General features: G+C 28.0%; 4 protein-coding genes across 4 annotated transcripts; 2 read left to right on the plus strand and 2 right to left on the minus strand.

The window, feature by feature from the left end:
- Positions 1–3,608: 3,608 nt before the first annotated feature.
- On the plus strand, positions 3,609–4,363 carry LOC113386658 (allergen Api m 6-like). Its single transcript, XM_026624423.1, has 2 exons — positions 3,609–3,678; positions 4,140–4,363. The coding sequence occupies exons 1-2, from the start codon at positions 3,609–3,611 to the stop codon at positions 4,361–4,363; spliced, it is 294 nt and encodes a 97-aa protein (XP_026480208.1).
- A 1,471-nt stretch (positions 4,364–5,834) lies between these two features.
- Positions 5,835–9,397, minus strand: LOC113386659. The gene is made up of 5 exons (XM_026624424.1): positions 9,361–9,397; positions 8,888–9,032; positions 7,882–7,985; positions 6,434–6,536; positions 5,835–5,961 (listed from the first exon to the last, which is right to left on the minus strand). Exons 1-5 carry the CDS (start codon positions 9,395–9,397, stop codon positions 5,835–5,837), a joined length of 516 nt encoding a protein of 171 aa, XP_026480209.1.
- A 3,894-nt stretch (positions 9,398–13,291) lies between these two features.
- LOC113385340 (flocculation protein FLO11-like) lies at positions 13,292–14,477 on the plus strand. The gene is made up of 2 exons (XM_026623180.1): positions 13,292–13,381; positions 13,457–14,477. The coding sequence occupies exons 1-2, from the start codon at positions 13,330–13,332 to the stop codon at positions 14,392–14,394; spliced, it is 990 nt and encodes a 329-aa protein (XP_026478965.1). The 5' UTR covers positions 13,292–13,329; the 3' UTR covers positions 14,395–14,477.
- A 2,309-nt stretch (positions 14,478–16,786) lies between these two features.
- Positions 16,787–17,867, minus strand: LOC113386660 (flocculation protein FLO11-like). The gene is made up of 3 exons (XM_026624425.1): positions 17,816–17,867; positions 17,579–17,732; positions 16,787–17,537 (listed from the first exon to the last, which is right to left on the minus strand). Exons 1-3 carry the CDS (start codon positions 17,865–17,867, stop codon positions 16,787–16,789), a joined length of 957 nt encoding a protein of 318 aa, XP_026480210.1.
- Between the last annotated feature and the right edge of the window lie 4,569 nt (positions 17,868–22,436).

The raw sequence follows: 22,436 nt of genomic DNA on the forward strand, positions 1-22,436 counted from the left end.
TCATGATTTTTAAGAAAATTTTTATAACTCCTGAAATGCATGAATTAATATAGTAAGGATTGAAGACAAACTAAAAATTATTTAATAAAATTACAAAGTTCTAAAAATGTCCTGGCTTATTAGTTGAATCAATAGAAATGATTTATGCAATCTGAAATATATTTTTTAAATAAAATTTCTTTATCATTTAATAATTATTTGAACGTTGATTATTATGATTCTTTTCTTTTTTTAAATTATTGATGCGCAGTGATATTATTATGCCCGTAAAACTACTAATTTTGGCATCAAATAATATTAAGCATATTATTTATCTTTATGATTACTAAAACAGTTTATTCAAAAATTGATATGTTTTAGCAATAACTATTATCATACTGCAAAAGTAATACAAATCTCCAGGAATAATATTTTCATCTTTCCTTTTTCAAAGATAAATGAAATTATATTACTGATAAAAAATCAAATATTCGTATCTAATATTTTTTCATTTTGATTTATGAGATCCTGACTTAGGTTGAAATGTAATTAAATTTTTGATGAAGATTTCAATAAAACATTTAAGAAATATTAACTAATAGTGAGTATTGTAAGTCTATACTATATTCTATATTAAAAATTTGCTTTTAGCATAAGTTTTTCTAAATTTTAGCCAAACTTATATGCCTGTTATTCAAATCTTCACCAAAAATGTGATTATTTCATTCAATTTTTTTGTAATTTATAAATGGCTTAATTTGCTTTAACAAAAATTAAATCAATTTTGCATGTTGTCTTATTTTATTCAAAATTACTAGTTATAAAATATCTAAAACTATTTATTTATTGTTTTGTAATGATTAGTACATTGTTTCTGGATCTTAGGAAAGAACGCGTAGTTAAATATACATTAAATTTGAAATTTAGTTTTGATAGTAATTAATTTAAAAATATAATACGCATAAATTAATAAAAAAACGTTAGTATTAAAATTATTTACTCAATTGAACGTCACTTTTTTCTCTCTCAAAAGGTTTACACAGATTTATTTATTTTTAAACTGAGAAAAACAACAATTTTCTTTTGTTAACACAAGTGTTTATATTTATTTAAAAAAAAGATGATATAAAAATTTATTTTTATTTCACCATACATATGAGTAAAGTAATGTCGTCATATAAAAATTAAATTAAACATGGTTTATATGTGTGAACTAATTTTATTTGTTGCTAGTACATTTTGGTTCCAAGTCAAAAGTGCAAACAAAAATGCAGTTTTTGGTTGTTCTTTTTATTTATTTAATTTCTGGAGCCGCAAATGCTTCTGGTAAGAGAAAAAAATAATGATTAATTTTTTTTATTTAATTAAATTAAGTTCTTATATTTTGATAAAATATTTTATCATACTTCTTTAAGGGTAATTTATATTAATTTTTAGAAAGAATAATTATCTACTGAATATTGCATTGCATCCTGGTCTTTAACAAAATTAAATTGAATGGAAATCAATTATCATTAAAAATAAGTAGTATAAAGATACGTATAAAATTTAATCAAATGTGATGTAAATAATATATAAATTTTAATTAGTTAAAAGTCTTAAAATTAAATAAAGTAATTGTTCACTAAATTTTCTTTAAGTAATCTCACCTCTTTGACTTAATTTTTTCGATGACGTAGGTAAAAGTTTTTTCAATAAAATTTTGTTCTCTGCTACTTTATATATATATATATATATATATATATATATATATATATCAAAAATTTATTACTTTTAGAACAATTCTACGCCGCCCCACTACCCCACAAAAGATTTGTTCCAACCCCAATATGTTCAGGAAATCACGAAGTATACGTCGAAGAACCAATTGTCGATACTTATTGCGATAATTTATGTCGAGAAAATTGGGCACCACCTGAATGCGCCCCTGTAACACACTGTGTATGTGCCAGTGGCTACGGAAGGGAATACTACCCTGACGGGCCCTGTATAGCAGGGTTTTTATGTTTGAGTGATGAATCAAATTTATCATAAGAGGAAATATACATAGAAACTTTCCGAGAAATTGAATGAAAAATATGTGATATTTATTATTGTAAATAAATTATATTTTATTGCAAGTTTTTGATACAATTGTCTATAAATATCAAAAATAACACTAAGTGATACTTATTGTAAGAAACATATAAGGAAGCATGTTCATATATAAATTTTGATTTAATTTTTCCAATTTGAGTCTCAAACGATTAGGAATGACTTGCAACGTTGTGATATATAAAAATATTGTCAAATATTAAAACATTCTAAAAATAAAAAAATTGACTATAAAACGACGTGAGATAGATCACAATTTTTGTTTGCTTCATCAAAGATGAAGAATATATATTTCTATAAATTTGCATTTTTTCTTATTTATAATGTTTTTATTTTGTACATATCTAAGGTTCTAATTGTTTTAGTATTATATATATATATATATATATATATATATATATATCTTTTTTAAAATTATTTATTTAAATCAAATTTCACAAACCTGTTTAACACTTTGGCTAGTGACGCCATGACTTTATGCAAAAGTTAAAGGCAAATAAAATTAATTTTTGTTTTTTATCTGGTTAGTGTAAAAATAAAGATTCGTTCAACTTTACCATATCTCACATCGTGGATATGGCGAAGAATGTTAAGAATAACATCAGGGATGATGAAAATATCAGAGATATCGAAATTAATTTTTTTTGCAAATTTTGAAGAAATTGCGTTATATATAGGTACTTAATAAGCCATGCTTTGTCAGTGATGGTAGGTCTGTGTTAGGCATGTAACATATGACATATGACATTTGATCAATCGGGAGAGTTCCGCAATTGTCGTCGGCAACGTTCGCTCAGACATGTGACGTCACATACTCTTCTATGTTTGAGCACTTATTTTGCGCTCGACTAGCACTTCATGTAATATAAAGTCTATGTTTTTTACCCATCAAAAACACAAGATTGCTTTGAATTCATTTTTTTTTAAAATAGCTTCAGTTGACTATATGAATAAATAAAATGGACTTAAGATCAACAAACTAGCAAATAGCCATATCGGGATTATAAATTCAGATCAAAGACAAAAAACTAACAACAATTTCTAAAAATATTTGAAAAATCCATGTAAAATGGATCAAAAATGAATTTATAGGTTAAATATATGGATTACACCAATTTTCATAAAATTGAACATGCAGTAGATGTCTATCGTAAAAACCTGTGAGTATGCTGAGTTTTAAAACCTTGTTCAAAATTTATAAATATTTTATAAAGTATCTACAAAAATTTGAGACATTATTGATTCTAGTAACCAGTTTATCATGAGACATTTATTAATGTTTGGACAACCCCAAAATTCCTCATACTACAGAACCAGCATCTTTAAACATTTTTTATATTATTTTCTGAACATCTCTTACGTAGTTTGTGAACATTATGACTTCCAATACAAATATATTTATAAAACAATATTATTTTTGTTGGTTTTATTTTCATTGTTAGTTTTGTATATAAGCAAAAATTTTGCCATCGGAATTCTTGCTTCGATTCTTAGAAAATACTTGGTGGTTTTGATAAATAAATATTGGATAAAAAATGTTTTTTAGAACTTTGTGTTTTTTGATGTGCATTGTGATTGCTTTGGGATATGGACATGTTGTAACGAGTAAGTAGAAATAATTAAATTTTTATTATAATAATGAAATACACAATAAGTCTATATTGGATGTTTCTTGGACGTTGCATTTAATATCCAACGTTTAAAATGATTTTTATTGAATTTATTCATTTGCAAAAAATAATTCAATTTTTGTCTCCTGATGGTTCCTGGAGTTTCCAAAACTTTAGAATAAATTTTACCAGAAACAGATTCAGGAAAAAAAATTCAGAAAGCAGAAATTATCAATAATTGCAAAACGATGATATAACTTGTTACTGATTTCTTCAAATATTGATAGCAGGATCTAGTATATTGTTCTAAAACCCTTTAAAAAAAGGTAGAATGTGGTTTTAAAATTTTCTAAATATTTGAACTTTGTTATATAATATTAATTCAAGGAGCATCTAATAAACCTAAAAAAATGAGTGTTCCAAAATTTTACAATTTTTTATGACCTTTATCCCCAGAACAGAATGCAGTTCCAGGTTCTTACTACTGTCCTGACAACGAAGTTTTCACAGGATGTCGACCTTGTGACTCATCATGTGATGTCCCTAATAGGGTCTGTACTGATGTTTGTTATCCTGGTTACTTCTGCAAATGCATTGATGGATATGTCAGGAATTATGATGGTCAATGTGTTCCTTGGGAATATTGTTGCATTGTTAAATGTTATAATGGCTGGCCGTAAAATTACCAATAAATATTGTATGAGAAGCGAAATACTCATTATTTTTGTAAAATATAAAAAACAGAATACTTAGTGACTAGGTATAAAAATATTGATGTAAAGGAAAGAATTTTTTGGATTATTGAAAGAGGAAATAAAAATATTTTTGTATGAATAATATAATTTTTTGTAGCGTATATATGTGAAATCTATGACGTTAAGTGCAAATTTGATATCATACTGCTTGATATCAAGCTGGTCAAAGTTGGGATTAAAACTACGTATTCTATGAGATGTGTCTGCGTTTGTACATTCTAAACTAGTATTTGTTTATAAAGGTAACCCAAAGGTCAACCGATCTTCTTTTTTACATATGTATATCTGATAGTGTTGGCGTATATATTCTGCAACAATACTAAGAGCAAGTTTTACTTAAGATTAAGAAGTTAGACAACAGTGTGTTTCTGATACAGCTCCATAACATACGAGTGACATTTTGACAGTATTCAGTATGATTCATAATGCATGGAACTTGTTCCGTAACATGGCCTTGCTATAACATTTTTCTGTTATGCGGCAGAATCGGTTCCTAAATTTTATATCTATAAAATCAAGTGTAAATTTGATATCATACTGCCTGATCTCTATCTGGTCGATGGTCGATGGGATCAAAACTACATCTTTTATGAGCTGTGTTTGTGTTCGTACATCCTAATCGAATATTTTTCACGGTAGGGCAACCCAGCGGTCTACCACTCTTGATATGTATATCTAATAGTTTTGGCGTGTATTTGGCGTCGGTAGAAATTTGATATCATACTGCTTGAGATCAAGCTGGTCGAAGATAAGATCAAAATTACGTTTATGAGTGTTTGCGTTCGTACATTCTAATATAGTATTTTGCACAAGAGTGCAACCCAACGGTCAACCACTCTTGATCAACATAAAAATTTGCCTTATATTAGGTTTGATACCTATATAACATCAATTAAAAATTTGATATCATACAGCTTGATATCGAGCAGGTCGAGATTGGGATCAAGACGAGCTCAATGTAGTATTATTTGATGTATATTTTTGTTGAAATTAGGATTCATCTTATTAGTCTTACCTTATTGTTATGTTGAAATTCAAAATTTCTTCCAAAATTTGTTAGAATATATTTTCAACTTAATCTTATATGATTTGGCAATTTTTAGGTACTGCAGTTTATTTCAAAATTGTTCCAAAAGTATTGTAGTTTATATATAAATAAAATTAATGTTTCTAAATTTTGCTCATGTAGACATTTAATTTCAATAATTTATTCAGATTTTTTACAATATTTACAACACTGTTTTTTACAATAGTACAAAATTTGGAAAAGCAACAGTTATGAAAAATGCTGTACAAAACAGCATATTTAAGAAAATTTTATTTGACAAAATTAATCATTCCCAAAATTATTATTTGCATATTTTTCATGTCTTTAGCTCATTTTTTTGGCAACAATTTATTTTTTCTCATGATCCTTTGGCGGGCAGTTATGAGGTTCAATACAAGGTCCATCAGGCAAAAATTGCCTAATAAATCCTTCAGCACAGGCACAGTTCATTTCAGGTTCACATCCTTGTGCACAACTAAACAAAATTAACATTATTATGAAATTTGTAGAAACATCAAGAAATTTGTAGAAAATTGTATTCAAACATTACAGATTATTTTAGTGAGTACTATGAAGTATTCAAGTATTGATAATGTCGTTGATATTGATTAATTATTTTAACAATCAAATTTATTGGGCAACCATAACTTAAAATTAGATTTTAATATCCGATTTAAAATTACTATACCTATTATATGTAGTAATGTTTAAAATTTTAATTGCCCGAATGTTCTAGTTCAAAATCCATTGACTAATACAATCATATAATTTTTCAATAGTTTTTAAATAAAGGTATCATTGCATGATCTTTTATAATGCTTATTAATTGCTAGATTACACTCAACTTTATTTTAGTGCACGGTCAAGTGTTCAGGAAATATAAACGAATTTATCACTAATATTATGAAAAATAATCTTATATATTTTTTATCATAAATAAAACTTACTCTACTTCGGATTCATCCAATTCCCAATCGTCGCAACTTTGCTGACATTTAGAAATGCAATGTGCCCAAACTTCATTTTCTTCACAGCATTCCCAAACTTCATCTAGAAGAATTGAAATAAATTTAAATTATGAAATTTATAAGATATAAATCCTTTATTTATTCACAGCCAATAGAATAAATTTTCATATTTTTGCAATATTTTACTTAAGTCAAAATTACTTTTGTGTTGTGATGATACTTTTTCTCCTTAGTAAGAGGAAGGTAATATTGTACTGACGTCAAATGAAGATTTTTGACACAAATTTGGCTAAAGCTATTTTTACATTAAAAAAATTATTATAAATAGTTTTAAATAAAAATTAATATTAATACTGCTTGATATCAGGTTATGTAATATAATTTTAATTTTACTATTTATAACTCTTAACCACTATATATATTTTTTTAACCGTTCACATTTTAAAATATTTCACTAAGGTATTTTCTTATTGCTATCTATTTTTCCAAGTAAAAACCGTCACTACTGCTTGATATCAGTTTGTCCAAAGCAGTTGTTTTATCTGAAACTTTTGATTTAAGCACTTAAAAGCCCACAAAATGCTTTTGCAATTTTTGTTCATTTATGTATAAATTTAATATATTATTATTATTTAACTAAGGTATAATAGGTATTTAACTAAGTATTTATTAAATCATGAAGCCTATAATTTAAAAAAATACCTTAAAAATATACTGCATTTTATAAAAATTAAAATAAGTGATTTACAGTTACTTAAAATTTTGAACACGAAGTTCTTGTACAACACATTACATTACATAAACTCTGAAACTTCTAAGAATAATAAAATTTAATGTACTACTTATTATTTATTATAAATTATATATATATATATATTATATAACTTTTATTTTATATTATCAATCATTAACTCACAGGAATGCACAGAAACCACAAAAATTAAACTTATCACAAATACTAAATTCAAATTCATACTGCCCGCCTTGCTGATAGCTCTTATCAATAATTAAAATTTTATCACACAGTAGACATATTGTACAACAATGTTATTTGTTTAAAATTTATTTATTTTCTTATGTTTAACATTGTTGCATGCACAGACGACAGCTGTTCCTATGCAAATATGTTAGAAAAAAACTTAATAGTTTGAAGCAAAATAGGTAAAAAATAATAACAAGGGAAAATAGAGCATGATAAAAAAAATTATATATTTTTCTTATAGAAATTTATAATTGAATTTTTATACAAATTTTGTGAATATGAGATATTGGCTTTCAGATCATATTTTTAAAATAAAATTATCTTTAGAATCTATATTCTGAAAACTGATGTTGCCATCCATTGTATTCCTCTCTTGAAAATGGAAAAGAATTTAAATCTTTTTGAGACATATATGGATTGTCGATTGGTAAACCATATTTTGTACTTTGTTTGTCGTAATTTTCAAATTCGTTTATATTTGAACGATTGTTAGTGTTTTTTGATGAGATTCCACACTCGTGTAGTTTTACACAATCGCCATCAGAATTTCTGAAAAAAGAAATAAATAAATAATATAATGTATTAACCAAATCTAATGCTTTAAATAATATATTTTAAATATTTAATAAAGAGTTATATATAGTAAAATTATATTATATAACTTGATATCAAGCAGTATTAATATCAATTTATATTTGAAACTATTATCATCAATATTTTTATGTAAAAATAGCCTTTGCCAAAATTATATAAAGAAATATTAATTTGAAGTATGTAAAATATTTTTTCTTCTTGCAAAAGAGAAAGTTATATCATTACTAGACAAAATTAATTCTGATTCCAATAAAATATGGCAAAAATAAAAATTTATTGCATTAACTTGCCATATACGGAAAATAATTATTTTACAATAATACAATACCATATACTATTATTTGAATCTAAATAATACTAAAAGATTTGAAGAATTTACGTCTAGAAATGAAAATATGTGTGTGTGTTTGTATATGTATATATGTTCGGATACAATTTTTTGGTTACACGTTTTATAGAGAAGCCATTAACGGATTTGATACGTTTTTGAAAAATACTGATCCATATTTTATTATAAGGAAAAAGTCCAAAAAATTGTCATTTGATACCCATAAAATATGTTTGAATCACTTTATTCATAGAGATGTGAACGTAATATTTATTTTCAAATTTTTAGTTTGAAATTTTGTTAAATTTTGAAAATAATCAAATTACATTTATGCACTTAAAAATCTATTTGATTTGAATTTTTTAAAAGTGATTTATAAATTTTGTTTGAATTCTCTACTTGATTTTTAGTTTATGGCAACAGAAATGGTGCAATTATAATTTTAAAAAATTGGCAGTCTTGCCAATTTACTTTAGATTTGTAGCTAAAATTTTTTAAATGGTTTTCGATTTTTTTATTTAAATTTTACCTGTAGTAACCAGTATCACATTCACAAACTGAAATCATGCATTTTCTACTGCATTTGCTCACGACTGGTTGTTCACATGTTAAAGGACATGGAGTTCCACAACGTTTCAAAACTTCATTTGGTTTTGTACATTTATCCATAAAACCTACAAAAAATATATTAAATAGATATTACTTATTAACTATAAATTACCCATGAAATAAAATTATTTTTTAAAATAAAAAATGCATTTATTGTGGGAATAATTCCTGCAGAGTCTGCTCTTGTCAACATTTTCTCTAATCTGGGTGAAACAAAAAAATGTATTTATTGTAGAAATTAGTTCTGCAGAGTCTGCTTTTGTCAACACTCTCAAATCTGGGCGAACAGAATTTTTTAATATGTTTTTAAGAATAAGTCTAAATTTTTGATAGTATAATCCAGTAATTTCAAATAAAATACCAAGATTTGTTATATTATTTTTAAAAACTTACCATGGTCAAAAGCTTCCACAGAAGACAGTACAAACATATAACAAAATAAAACATTAAAATGCATTTTTTTATATTTTTTACTGTTGAATTGATATTTATTAATATTTAACACAAGACTGTTCTAATCAAAATGCATGATTTCGTCTCACAAAATCTGCTATATAAACAATTTAACGACTTTTTTAAATGCTGATAATTTGATAAGTGATAATAGAACAATGGATACAATGGTCAGTTTCTACTGAATGAAAACTTTATTTTTTATATTGAATGTCATTGAATTTTATATGTATATATATATATATATATATATATATATATATATATATATATATATATATATATATATATATTGGAGTATTCCGTTGTCAAAGTACCTCAGATAACACTCTTTCAACAATATTTATTAAATTAAAATCTATTTTTGATCCTAAAATTTTAAGTAGTTTTTTACACAAATTAAATTGTTTAAATTGCCAAAGGTTTTACATTGGCGAAACTAGCCAACATTTACACAAAAGATTTTCTCAACATAGAAATAATTCCAAAAATAAGAATCAGTATAAAACAATGCTTTCAGAACACATAAATAACCTTCAGCATAACATTGATTTCCTAAACCAGAGTATTTTACATTTTGAAACCAATATATTTAAAAGAAGATGTAGTGAAGGTTGTCTAATATCGTTAATAACTTGATAGCTATTCACTCTGCAATAATTACAAGATATTCCTCGACAATTTTTTAAACAATATTATTACTGAATGAAGCGTTTCCTTTTTTTATTACTTTTCGAAACCAAATGTTTTTACCAGTTTGCACATTTAAAAAAAAATCTTTGTAAGCACAATCATTGAGCAGGAATCTATTCTGGTCAAACATCGTGACATTTTTCATACACTTTTTATTTCTTATACTATTGGTCCTTATATGAATTTAAAAATCTGAAAAAATCACAGCCCCATTGTAAAATTTTAGGTGATGAACTAGAAAAGCTATTATTTTAAGTCTAGAATTTTATTTTCGACATTTATTATTAAAAATTAATTTCATCACATTTGACCTGTAGATGTATTTCTAGAACGCAGTTAATTACTCAAAAAAATTTATTAAAATATTCTGAACTTTGAAGACAAAAAATGCAATATTATCCTATTCAATCAAAAATTTTAGACGTAAGTTGTAATAACCCATTTTATTATTATTCCAATTTAAAACAAGTATCCATTCAAACCCAGTACATTTAAACCACTGAAAGCATTATCAAGTCCAGTGGCGTACCTAGTAAATCCAACCAAAGGACTATTGGTGACAGATTGGACAGGACTGGTAACTTGTTCGACTACTGGATGTGCAGTATCAACAACCGGATTTAGGGCTTCTTGTATCGGAGCAAAAGTTTGGTAAACTGGACTTGTAGAAGAACCTAGAAGTGGTGTGGAACCCAAAACACCTTCAGCAACTGTAAATCCTTGGTTGACAACCGTAGGATTGGTGTTTCCTAAGGTGCCAGATGTTAGATATCTTAGGACTGGGGTAGGAGCACCTGGGGAAAAATGATATATTTGGGTTTTTGTGATTCTTGAATTAAATTTTAGTGTTACGATTCTACCTTGTACCCAGGTTCCTATGTTGAGCACCAAAAACAAGACTGCAACTAGGAGTTTCATGTTTGTTGAGAGGTCTGTTTGTAATGAAACTGGTTAAAGACTTTTATACTGGTGAAAAGTTTACAGATTTTTTTATCGACGTTGTTGGTTTGCAAAATAGCACGTTTCTGCGTGACTTTTACACAAAAAAGTAAAGTATTTATATTTAGTTGTATAATTTTTTGGTTAAAATATTCAAATAAGCTATCAATTATTGTGCAACAATATTATTGTTCATAGTGTACGAACAAAAACGTATGAAATTGAATTTTTTGTTTTTTAGTATTTTATACATTTAGTTTGGATTGCCTGAAGGAGCAATCCAAATGTAAAAATTCTTGAATTTCTTCTACAAATTAATATTATTTTTTTGTGCCAGTAGAGTTCTCTTATTTATGAAGAATCTCATTACTGGTGCTTCTGTTCTTAATTTGCTCGTACAGTATTTGGCGGTAATTTTTTAGTATATTTTATAACACCAAGCAAAAATGAGGTCTATGAGCTGTTGCAACCTAAATGACTTTATAGAAGGTGATCCAATAGTTGTCCTATCAATTTGATATACATCTCAATAGAAGGCAAATCGGTGTTTTTTTGTTCGGCCACTAATGTATGAACTATTGTCACCTAAGTGACTTCGTATAAGGAAACTCAATGGTTGTCCAGTTGATATTATTTTTAATGGAAAGCAACTCCTCAGTTTTCTTGTTTTTGTCTCCGCAGTTTATTTGTTTAGCGACAAATAAGTGATTTATGAGCTGTTGTAACCTAAGTGACTTCTTAGAAGGCAACCCAATGATTGTCCTATCCATTTGATATATTTTCCAATTGAAGGAAACTTAGTTAATTTTTTGGTTGGCCACAAATGAGAGATTCATGAGCTGTTGTCATCTCAGTGGCTTCACAGAAGGCAATCCAATTGTCGTCCTATTTATTTGATATATTTTTCAATAGAAAATACCACGAAAAATTACCATGTCACCCAAACAAATATTTGAAAGAATTAAGCGAGGAATCTCCTACTCGAATATTGAAAAAAAATGGCTTTATGATCTAAAATACAATATCAAAAAATAAAAAAAGAGATATCTCATAGGAGATAAACTCTTTAAATGCATATACACCCAGCATATTGTCTTAAAAAATTTGTATTATTTGATCGGCAATAAATCTATGCAAATAAAAAAAATCAATGGAGTAGTTTTCTTGTTCAGCCACAAATAAGAGATCTATAAACTGTAGTCATCTAAGTGACTTTGTAGAAGGCAACCCAATGGTTGTCTAGTTGATTTGATTATTTTCAATAGAAGTCAACTCAATGGTTTTCTTGCTTGCAATAGTAATGATATACTTCAACCTTAGCGCGAAGACTATTTGCACTAAAAAAAATATTTCAATCGTTAATACTACAGCTTGATTTCAGGTTGTACGTGTATGATTTACATGCGTTCCAGAAAATATTTTTCGAGAAATTGAGAATTTTTATTTTAAGAAATACTCATAATTAGTTAAAATTAAAATTAAGAAAAAAACTTAATAAAATATGCTTGGACAATAGTAAGTAATATTTATATTATTTCAAAAAATTCATGAGGCATCGACATGCACGTCAAAGATTTTTTCAAAAAATTGTTCTATTTTATCATTGTCTTGTTTTATCAATTAAATTTAATATGTTTGATTTAGTTTTTGGCTGGGTATCAAGCAGTATGAAGCCAAATTTTTACTTAAAATTATAAGTCTCAAATATAAGCTCAAGTGACAATATCATTTTGATGGTATTGCTGTTAACAAAAATGAAACAAATATTTTATACGATACAAGTCACTGGTAAACAAATGGTAGCCAAAGTACAATAGTGATATCTAGAAAAATAATCTAACATGTAGACACTCTACTAAAAGTATAATATCTTTACCAAACATTGCATAAATATTTGTTTTATTCAAGATTAAATAACTTTACTTTTTTCAATCAGTGAAAAATTACTTTAGTCAAGAACTCTCTCAAATAAGCAACCACGGCCATGCTCCACAAAAATAGAAAAACCTAACTGAAACTAAGATCAAATCTTATATACTGAACTTTTCGCGCAATACTCCGTGAGATAATTCGGATATCAATTATCAAATTCGTGTAAGAATTTAGTTATTGAGCTAGTTGCATAACGTGCAAATTTGTTGATATATTCGCGTCTATGACTTCGTGATTTTATGCAAAAAATTTGGTTGGGTTTGAGTATATAAGCAGGTAGTTTTAAGTGGTACAGCATTATCAGTTACATTCTGAAAAGTGTGAAACCTGATAGCATCTCACAAAATGAACGCTTTCGTAGTAGCCTTTGTTTTGTTGGCTGGAGCCCTTGTTCAAGGTAATAATATTCATATAATTTTAAATTAATTAAATTTATTTCTCTAGTTATTACCAACTGTGTATGCACTTTTAGGTGCACCAAGCGTATACACCACCTCTGGTTGCGGTGGATTGGATTGCGGATTTAATGGTTACAGTACCGGATACACCACCGGCTATACCACTGGATACGCAAGCCCAGTTACTACTTACTCCTCTCCAGCTACTGCATACACCACCACCGATTACGTCAGCACTCCAGTGACTTACACTTCTACCGACTATGTCAGCACCCCAGTGACCTACACCACCACTGATTATGTGGCTACCCCAGTGACCACCACTCACACTGACTACGTCAACACTCCAGTCACCACCACCTACACTGACTACGTCAACACTCCAGTGACAACTTCTTACGTCAGCCAACCATCTGTAGCCTACGACTATGTCTCCACCAATGTTGTATCTACTCCAGCTGTTGTATCTTCTCCAGCTGTTGTATCTACTCCAGTTGTTGCTGACTACGTGAGCGCTCCAGTTGCTACCACCTACGCCACCGCCAGTCCAGTGTACACCACCACTGACTACGTCACCACCAATGTCGTCAGTGCTCCAGTGACCACCACTTCTTATGCAACCACCAGCCCAGTCTACACCACCACTGACTATGTCACTTCCAACGTTGTGGCTGCCCCAGTTGCTACCACTGGATACACCACCGGATACGTTGCCAATGACTACGTCACCACCAATGTTGTTTCCACTCCAGTTACTGGATACACCACCGGACATCTTGCTAATGACTACGTCACCACCAATGTTGTTTCCACTCCAGTCACTACTGGATACACCACTGGCTACACCACCGGCAATGTAGGATATACCACTGGTAATGTTGGATACACCACCGGACTCTCTGGTTACACCACCGGAGTTACTGGATACACCGACGGGCTTAGTGGTTACACCACTGGTAATTATGTGAGCTCTCCAGGATACACCACTTCCGGACTTGTCAACGTTTACTAAGTTTAAAAAAATATTTCGGATTTATTGATAACGACCTATATTTTCCAAAAAATGTACATGAGAATTGTTGAAAAAAAATAAATTGCAATAAAGATTTGAACATTTAAATTTTATTATTTATTATGGGAAATTAACATAAAAATGATTCTTTAAACACAATTCATGTATAAATAAATCCCGATTATCAATCCCGATAATTATTTATATTTGAGATGAATTTTCAATGTGATCTTCAGTAAAGGTTCTGTAAATGCATCTTATTGGATACAAATAATTATATCTGATATAATTTTCTGTGCTAATGATACCATTTAGAAATTAATCATCATTTTTCTTATTTTACTGTTTTATAAAACCGAACATATTATTGTTACAAAAATCACAGATTTTACTTTTATTTCAATTGATATTTTCATGAAACGTTTTATAATTTAACTTGAAGTCTCATAATTAATTCCCTATTAAAGCTAGTAATAGGTTTATACCATTCATTTTTATTAAAGGTATTATTTTAATTATTTTACCAATTAATTTAAAGTTTTTTATTCTTCATTAAAGAACATTGATATTTTTGCCAATTAAAAACTATGATATTAGTGTTCAGAATTTAAATATTTATTTAGTTGAAAATTGATGACTAAAGTTAAGATATGATGGATGGATATATTAGATCAAATATTATAAGAAATGAAAAATATAAACAGTACAATATGTATAACATGATAATAAAAGTCCGAATCTATACCAAAAATGTAGAACCTATTTAAATACTAATTCGAGATTTAGACGTATTTAATACTTATTTTATATTTGGTATTTAATATTTTAAATAAATTGCTACAAAAATTACGTTTCACGTACAATTTTTGATCAGTTGGTTATTTGATTCGATGAGCATAAAAGAATATATTCTTTGCAGTAAAAATCATAAAAGCTCTAAAATGATTATTCAAGATGTGATATGAGAAATATTTAATTTTTAATTATGGAATAAAAAATCTTATTAGTTTTTGATAAATAAAAATACATCAACCTATGAAAGAAATTTTTATAACTCAAAAGTTTTCGGATCAATTTTTACTGGTTATTACAATGTGCTTAATTTTTAACTTCCCGTAGGGTAAGTTATTGTAATCGTCTAAAAATCGAAATTGAAAATTTTCACATTTTTTCAGATTTTGAAGGTTTCTGAACATTTTGGCATACCTCAGAAAAAATGGATGTGTGTGTGTGTATGTATGTATAGATACAATTTTTCGTCCACGTTTTCGGGCGCACGGATCAACCGATTTGAATGGTTCAATAAACATTCGATTTCTATTGATAGAAAGATATGCTGATTAGTTTTTGGCAAGAGCAGGTCTAGTCCTTTCAGAGATATGGAGCAAAAAATGCAGAAAATATAAATCGAGATTTTGAGAGAACGGAGCATCCGATTTGAATGGTTAAGAAAACATTCAATTTATAAGGACGGGGAGAAGTGGTGATTAGTTTTTGGCAAAGGCTGGTCTATTTGTTTCGGAGATACCGAGTTAAATCCGCAAATAATTACAGTGTTTGATAGAACTAAGCATTCGATTTGAATGATTCAAAGAACTTTCTGCTTGTTTTAACAAAATAATTGATTTTGGAAAATAAATTTTAAGATTTTAATTGTAATATTGACCTAATTTCTAATATACTTCAAACAAATATTTTCAACTTTGCAATTCCGTTTATAAAATTTTTATGAATATTAGACAAATCTATTTGAATATTCCTAGATCATTTTGTTACGATACGGGAAGTTCCAGCAATTTCCCTTCAGGCACGATGCAATGCGCCCCACTAGTTTTCTCAAATATTAGGGTCACATACTAATATTGAACATTTTCAAAACTCACTATTACGTGAATATTACGTAATTTAAGCGAGTAATTTTTTTGAGTAAATTCTTTGTAAATATTGCGACATTCAACATTTTTTACCTTTGTCTAACATAATATTGTTAATCAATATCCAAATATAATACACTTTTATCACAATATCACTTTTATTTCAAAAGTGCAAGTGATAACTTTATTCTTTTTTATTTATTAAAGCTGCAATCAAAATTTCAATTATGCATCCCACTTTACTAGACAACCCAATGTTTGTCCTACCATATTGTAGAAATACTCCGAAGGTCTATTTCTGCTTGCAAACATATTTTGAAGAGAAGTAGTTATGAGTAACATAACTGTAAAATTAAGTTACATACTTTTTATAAAATCAAAATCTTTCAAGATGATAAATGAAAAACAACTAGTTATATTGAATTATTGTATTTTATTGCAGTTATTCATTTTTTCCAAAGGTCACACAAATTTATAAAATATGGTCATCATCATTGAGGGCAGACAAAATCAAAAATCTAGAAAACGTTGACAAGTCCAGAAGAAGTGTATCCTGGGGAGCTGACATAGCTACCAGTGGTATAACCATTAAGTCCATTGGTATATCCACTAACGCCGTTGGTGTATCCAGTAACTCCGGTGGTGTATCCAACATTACCGGTGGTGTAGCCAGTGGTGTATCCAGTGGTAACTGGTGCGGAAACTACGCTGGTGGTGACGTAGTCATTAGCAAGATGCCCGGTGGTGTATCCAGTAACTGGAGTGGAAACAACGTTGGTGGTGACGTAGTCATTGGCAAGATGACCGGTGGTGTATCCAGTAACTGGAGTGGAAACAACATTGGTGGTGACGTAGTCATTGGCAACGTATCCGGTGGTGTATCCAGTGGTAGCAACTGGGGCAGCCACAACGTTGGAAGTGACATAATCAGTGGTGGTGTAGACTGGGCTGGTGGTTGCGTAAGAAGTGGTAGTCACTGGAGCACTGACGACATTGGTGGTGACATAGTCAGTGGTGGTGTACACTGGACTGGCGGTGGCGTAGGTGGTAGCAACTGGAGCGCTCACGTAGTCAGCAACAACTGGAGTAGATACAACAGCTGGAGTAGATACAACAGCTGGAGTAGATACAACATTGGTGGAGACATAGTCGTAGGCTACAGATGGTTGGCTGACGTAAGAAGTTGTCACTGGAGTGTTGACGTAGTCAGTGTGAGTGGTGGTCACTGGGGTAGCCACATAATCAGTGGTGGTGTAGGTCACTGGGGTGCTGACATAGTCGGTAGAAGTGTAAGTCACTGGAGTGCTGACGTAATCGGTGGTGGTGTATGCAGTAGCTGGAGAGGAGTAAGTAGAACTGGGCTTGCGTATCCAGTGGTATAGCCGGTGGTGTATCCGGTACTGTAACCATTAAATCCGCAATCCAATCCACCGCAACCAGAGGTGGTGTATACGCTTGGAGCACCTGTAGTTACAATTGTATCGCATGATTAATATTACAATAGCTTGGTGAAAATCTAGTAATTATTAGATAATATTTTTTATTACCTTGAACAAGAGCTCCAGCGAATAAAACAAAGGCTAAAGCAAAAGCGTTCATTTTGCTAGTTTCTGTTAAAGTTCTGGACTTCTTCAGGATGCAACTGATGATGATGCTGGACAGAAGTAAAATTCAGCTTATATACCAAAGACCATCTAATCTTTTCCGCAAAAAATCACGATTTGGCGATTAAAATTGTTTGGAATAAAATTTGAAATAGGCACGCTTTCATGGAAAAAATCGCCGTATTATCAAATTTTTTCACGATTTTGATAATTTTAACTTGATAATCTGGCATAGAGTTATGTCACTTCTTGGTATAAATTATTGTGTCCAGCTTTGATTTAAATATTTTATTTTAGAAGCGTTATATAGAAGAACTCTGTCAATTTAACGCCTGTCTATCTACTTTACTTTCTTTTTTTTTAAATATTAATTTTTCAAATTTGAATTGAAGTGATTTATTGATTCATGCTCATGGATTGTCAAATTTATTTTTCATATTTTTTGAGAATGCGAGAATGCGAGGTCAATCAATAAAAAAATACCAGGTCCTACATAACTTTTTTTGACATTTTGACTAAAAAATATCTATTTAAATTTTAATATCTTGTTATGTGATCTATTGAATTAAATTTTTTACTCATAATAATTTCCAATATTTTCTCCTTTGATTATTCATACTAATTATTATATTATTATTTATTCTTACTATTTATAATATAATCTATTAATTTTTGCTATTTTATTATTGTTTCCTTATCTTTTATCAAGATCATGTTCTTGACAAAGATGATCTAGAGATGGCACGTGCATAGTTTCGAAACGACTATAAATAATATTTTCTATAAAAAAATTGAATTTTCATTACTATTAGTTCAAATCTAAATGAAACTTGATTGATTTTGCAATTATGAATGACGATATTCTAATGGATGAATTTATATTGAAGAAGAAAAAAACAAATAGAAAAAAAAATTCTATTTTAAAGGAAAAAAAAGAAATTTATTCAATAATTAAAATTATCATAATTTATTTATATCAGAAAACAAATTATTATTAACTAAATAATTTATACAATTTTTAAAGTTTATTTATAACTATTTTACCACTATTTCCTATCAAATAATATTAACTTAAATTATGTATTCAATAATAAAAAAGCATTTGTGAATAATATGAATTGTGCACAAACAATATAGAAAAAATATTTCACAGATTTAATTCTACTTGAAGTATTTATTAAATTTTCATTCTGATCAATATAGTTATCATAAGAAAATGTTGTGTCTGCAATTTGTGGTATATCTAACACTCCATAGTCTGAAAAAAAAATTAAATAATAAATAAATATTGTTGCTTAATATTCTAAAAAGCCTAAAAAGCAATAAAAAATTGTTTCAAGCAATTTTGTATTATTTTAAAATATATTGAAAAGACATCGAAGAAATGAGAAATCTTTAATAATATTCGTGAATATAAAATGGATTTATACAAAGTTACAGTAATACAGCAAGAACAGTATTTTTTTTTCAATTTATAATAAAATTCGTCGGAAAGAAAAGTGTGAAAAATATCAACTATTATGCACTTAAATTAAATGAAATTAAATCTTACCAAATCCAATATCAGGTTCTGTTCCAATAATAATATATGAATATGGTAAATTTGCGTCAGTAAAAAAAATATTCTCTAGAAAGTTTTCTTCCAAAATGGGGTTGTCTCTATCTGATATAACAATACTCATATTTAAAATCAAATCAGAATAAAAATGTTGATGATATGAAAGTAGTTTTGAATTGTATGCCAATATTTATATTGCATTGATTTATTTAATTTACCTACAATATAACAATTATATATATATATATATATACAAATAATTATTAATATTATTATAATTTACCATTTGTTACTTCATCAGCATTTAATAATGGATATTCATTTTCATTCCAATCCACAACATGTCTATGATGAAAATTTGGATAAAAATCACTTTTTACGCCTAATAACAAAATTTAAAAAAATTAAATATTAGATACCACTTAATTAATCAATCTATAAGTAATTATACACATATTAATACCACATATAATAATAACTAAAGCAAGTTTATATAACTTTTTTTTAAAGACCTTATTATAAAAATCTGCGTGTTTATATTGTTTAAAAAAATATATAGAACTACAATAATATAATAAATTATCTGAAATCAAATATAATTAAATTTTCAAGTCTTTCAATTTCCGAATATTATTAACAAATTCAAATAAACTTTATAGGTGGTTATAATAAGTATTTAGATAAATTTTGTGAAGGAAATTCTATGTACGTTACAATAGCTCTAATAGTGCAAATTGTTTTTCTGCATACCACACACTTAAATATTAAAAAGTAAATGAAAAATTCAAATTTCAATATTTTACATAATATTTAAACAAATACATACACTGTAGTTTTCTACTTTTCTGAAAAAACAAAAAACAAGCAAATTACCCACTATGCACAATATGAAGATCCAAAATATATATTTCATTTTGACTTTTGATAAATTTTATTAAAAATTTATTTTTACACATTGGTCATAGAAATTTTGAGCACTACATATTATACATTTATATTATTTAAATAATTTATAAAAAGTTCAATAAATTTATTTAAAATGCATTTTCTTGCTAGTAAAGTAATGGTATACTCAAACGATTCTTGAATCAAGAACGTGATTATCCTTCTGAACAAAAAATTCATACTGAAAACTTATTATCGCTTATAGAGATAAAAATAACTAAATCTATTACGTGACATTTTCCAATTTTTATTTTAACATTTCTATTATTATGTAACAAATTAGGTTTGGGTTTTTCCGTTCTACAAACCAAAGGATTTTACATTTGTAAAATGCATGAAAATATTCCGAAACTTATGATAATTTATTTTGGTCGTCATATTTGGACTACTGAAAATTCTGATATATAAGAAGGTGTATTTTTAAAATCTTCAGTCAAGTTTGGACTTTTGGTTGAACTTTCTCGCCGGAAAATGAAATCCCTTGCTTTATTGATTGTTCTGTGTGCCTTTTTGGCAGTATCACTTGGTAACTAATTAAAAAGTTGGATAATATACATTTTAAAAAATACATAATTTTTTTTCCAATCCTAAATCCATTATCCTTTTAATTTTTTAGGTGATTCAACAAACTACAACCAACTTTCCAAATACGACCAATACAGCAATTATTTGAACAACTACAACTTACAAAACAATGGTTATTACAATTACGGAAACAATTTGAACAATTACAACAATAATGGTTTCAACAATTATGGCTCAAACAACAATTGGCCTCTCAACTACAATCAATATTACAACTATCTGAACGGTTTCAACAATAATGGATATTATAACTACAACAATTTTAACCAACAGTACAATAATGGACAATATTATAATGGACAGTATAATTATAATCCGTTCAACAATGGATACAGTCAATATTATAATGGACAATATAATAATCCTTACTATAACCAACAATATTACAATGCCATGATTAACTATGGATTGGGTGGAAATAGTTGGCTTAATTATTTGAATAACTATTATGGATATAATAACTTGAATGGATACTACAATGGATTTAATGGATACAACAATGATTATTATAACTTTAATGGATACAATAATGGTTACAACAATGGATTTTACAACTACAATGGATTCAACAATGGATTTAACAATGGATTTTATAATAGATACAATATTTATAATGGATACTATGGTAACAATCCCTATAACTTAAATTACCAGTTTGGAGCTGTATATTGAATGATTCATGAATAAATTTTTCACAATGATATTTACAATTCTGCTTTATAGTTTCATTGCTTTAATTGTTTTTATACACTTGAATTATAAAAAAAGAGTGCGCGTAAGGATCACACGCGATTGAAGTAAAACTTATTTGCTACTGTACAAGATGGCATTTAAGTAAAAATAAATACATCATATTACACACAGTAAATTATGTTAAACAACGCCTATAGAAACAAATATTGTTTTTGCAACTTCACTCATCATGTAATTGTGTTTGAAGAACTTCATGTAATTAAAATCAACATACAATCATTGACTGCTTGTATTTTTTTTAGTTTTTTGCTGGCGATATAATCTCATTCTTTGAACTAATATCTGTCTTGACTTAGAAATATTTTCTATTTTAAAAACTTCAAAGATTTATAGATACTACGAATAATATAGAAATAATTTCTAATCAATAAAAATACTAATCATAAATCTTATGAATCAATATTTTTAAGAAACAATTTTTAAGATTAGTACTACGATGTAACCTTAAAATGTTTATTTATCTATGCCGATTTCCTTGTTGATATCGGTACGCATAAAACGTTGATGCCGGTACGCATACAAAGACAGATCTCTATTCACATACACGACAACTAATCACAATCAACCCGTATAGAAATGATCTCATTGAGAGCAAATGACGAACAGTTCGGGCGTAACGGACTTCCGTTGCATTTGTACGGATTTATACCCTAGTCGCGCCTAAAGAAGTTTTACTTCAAAAATATACTGATGGTTAATAGATATTATATAATTTTATGTGCA

Source organism: Ctenocephalides felis, unplaced genomic scaffold (genome assembly GCF_003426905.1).
Source record: "Ctenocephalides felis isolate EL2017-DRISC unplaced genomic scaffold, ASM342690v1 CF-g0.4_SCAFFOLD_03571, whole genome shotgun sequence".
Lineage (NCBI taxonomy): Eukaryota > Metazoa > Arthropoda > Insecta > Siphonaptera > Pulicidae > Ctenocephalides > Ctenocephalides felis.

What these genes read in the sequence shown, in the direction of transcription:
- LOC113386658 (XM_026624423.1), top strand. Translation starts at nt 3,609, where the DNA reads ATGTTTTTTAGAACTTTGTGTTTTTTGATGTGCATTGTGATTGCTTTG. An exon ending in ATATGGACATGTTGTAACGA is followed by an intron (nt 3,679 to 4,139) that starts GTAAGTAGAAAT and finishes CTTTATCCCCAG; the next exon opens with AACAGAATGCAGTTCCAGGT.
- LOC113386659 (XM_026624424.1), bottom strand. Translation starts at nt 9,397, where the DNA reads ATGTTTGTACTGTCTTCTGTGGAAGCTTTTGACCATG. An exon ending in TGTGATACTGGTTACTACAG is followed by an intron (nt 7,986 to 8,887) that starts GTAAAATTTAAA and finishes TTCTTTTTTCAG; the next exon opens with AAATTCTGATGGCGATTGTG. An exon ending in TGAAAATTACGACAAACAAA is followed by an intron (nt 6,537 to 7,881) that starts GTACAAAATATG and finishes CAATTCTTCTAG; the next exon opens with ATGAAGTTTGGGAATGCTGT.
- LOC113385340 (XM_026623180.1), top strand. Translation starts at nt 13,330, where the DNA reads ATGAACGCTTTCGTAGTAGCCTTTGTTTTGTTGGCTGGAGCCCTTGTT. An exon ending in GGCTGGAGCCCTTGTTCAAG is followed by an intron (nt 13,382 to 13,456) that starts GTAATAATATTC and finishes ATGCACTTTTAG; the next exon opens with GTGCACCAAGCGTATACACC.
- LOC113386660 (XM_026624425.1), bottom strand. Translation starts at nt 17,867, where the DNA reads ATGAACGCTTTTGCTTTAGCCTTTGTTTTATTCGCTGGAGCTCTTGTT. An exon ending in CGCTGGAGCTCTTGTTCAAG is followed by an intron (nt 17,733 to 17,815) that starts GTAATAAAAAAT and finishes TTGTAACTACAG; the next exon opens with GTGCTCCAAGCGTATACACC. An exon ending in CATACACCACCACCGATTAC is followed by an intron (nt 17,538 to 17,578) that starts GTCAGCACTCCA and finishes CGACTATGTCAG; the next exon opens with CACCCCAGTGACCTACACCA.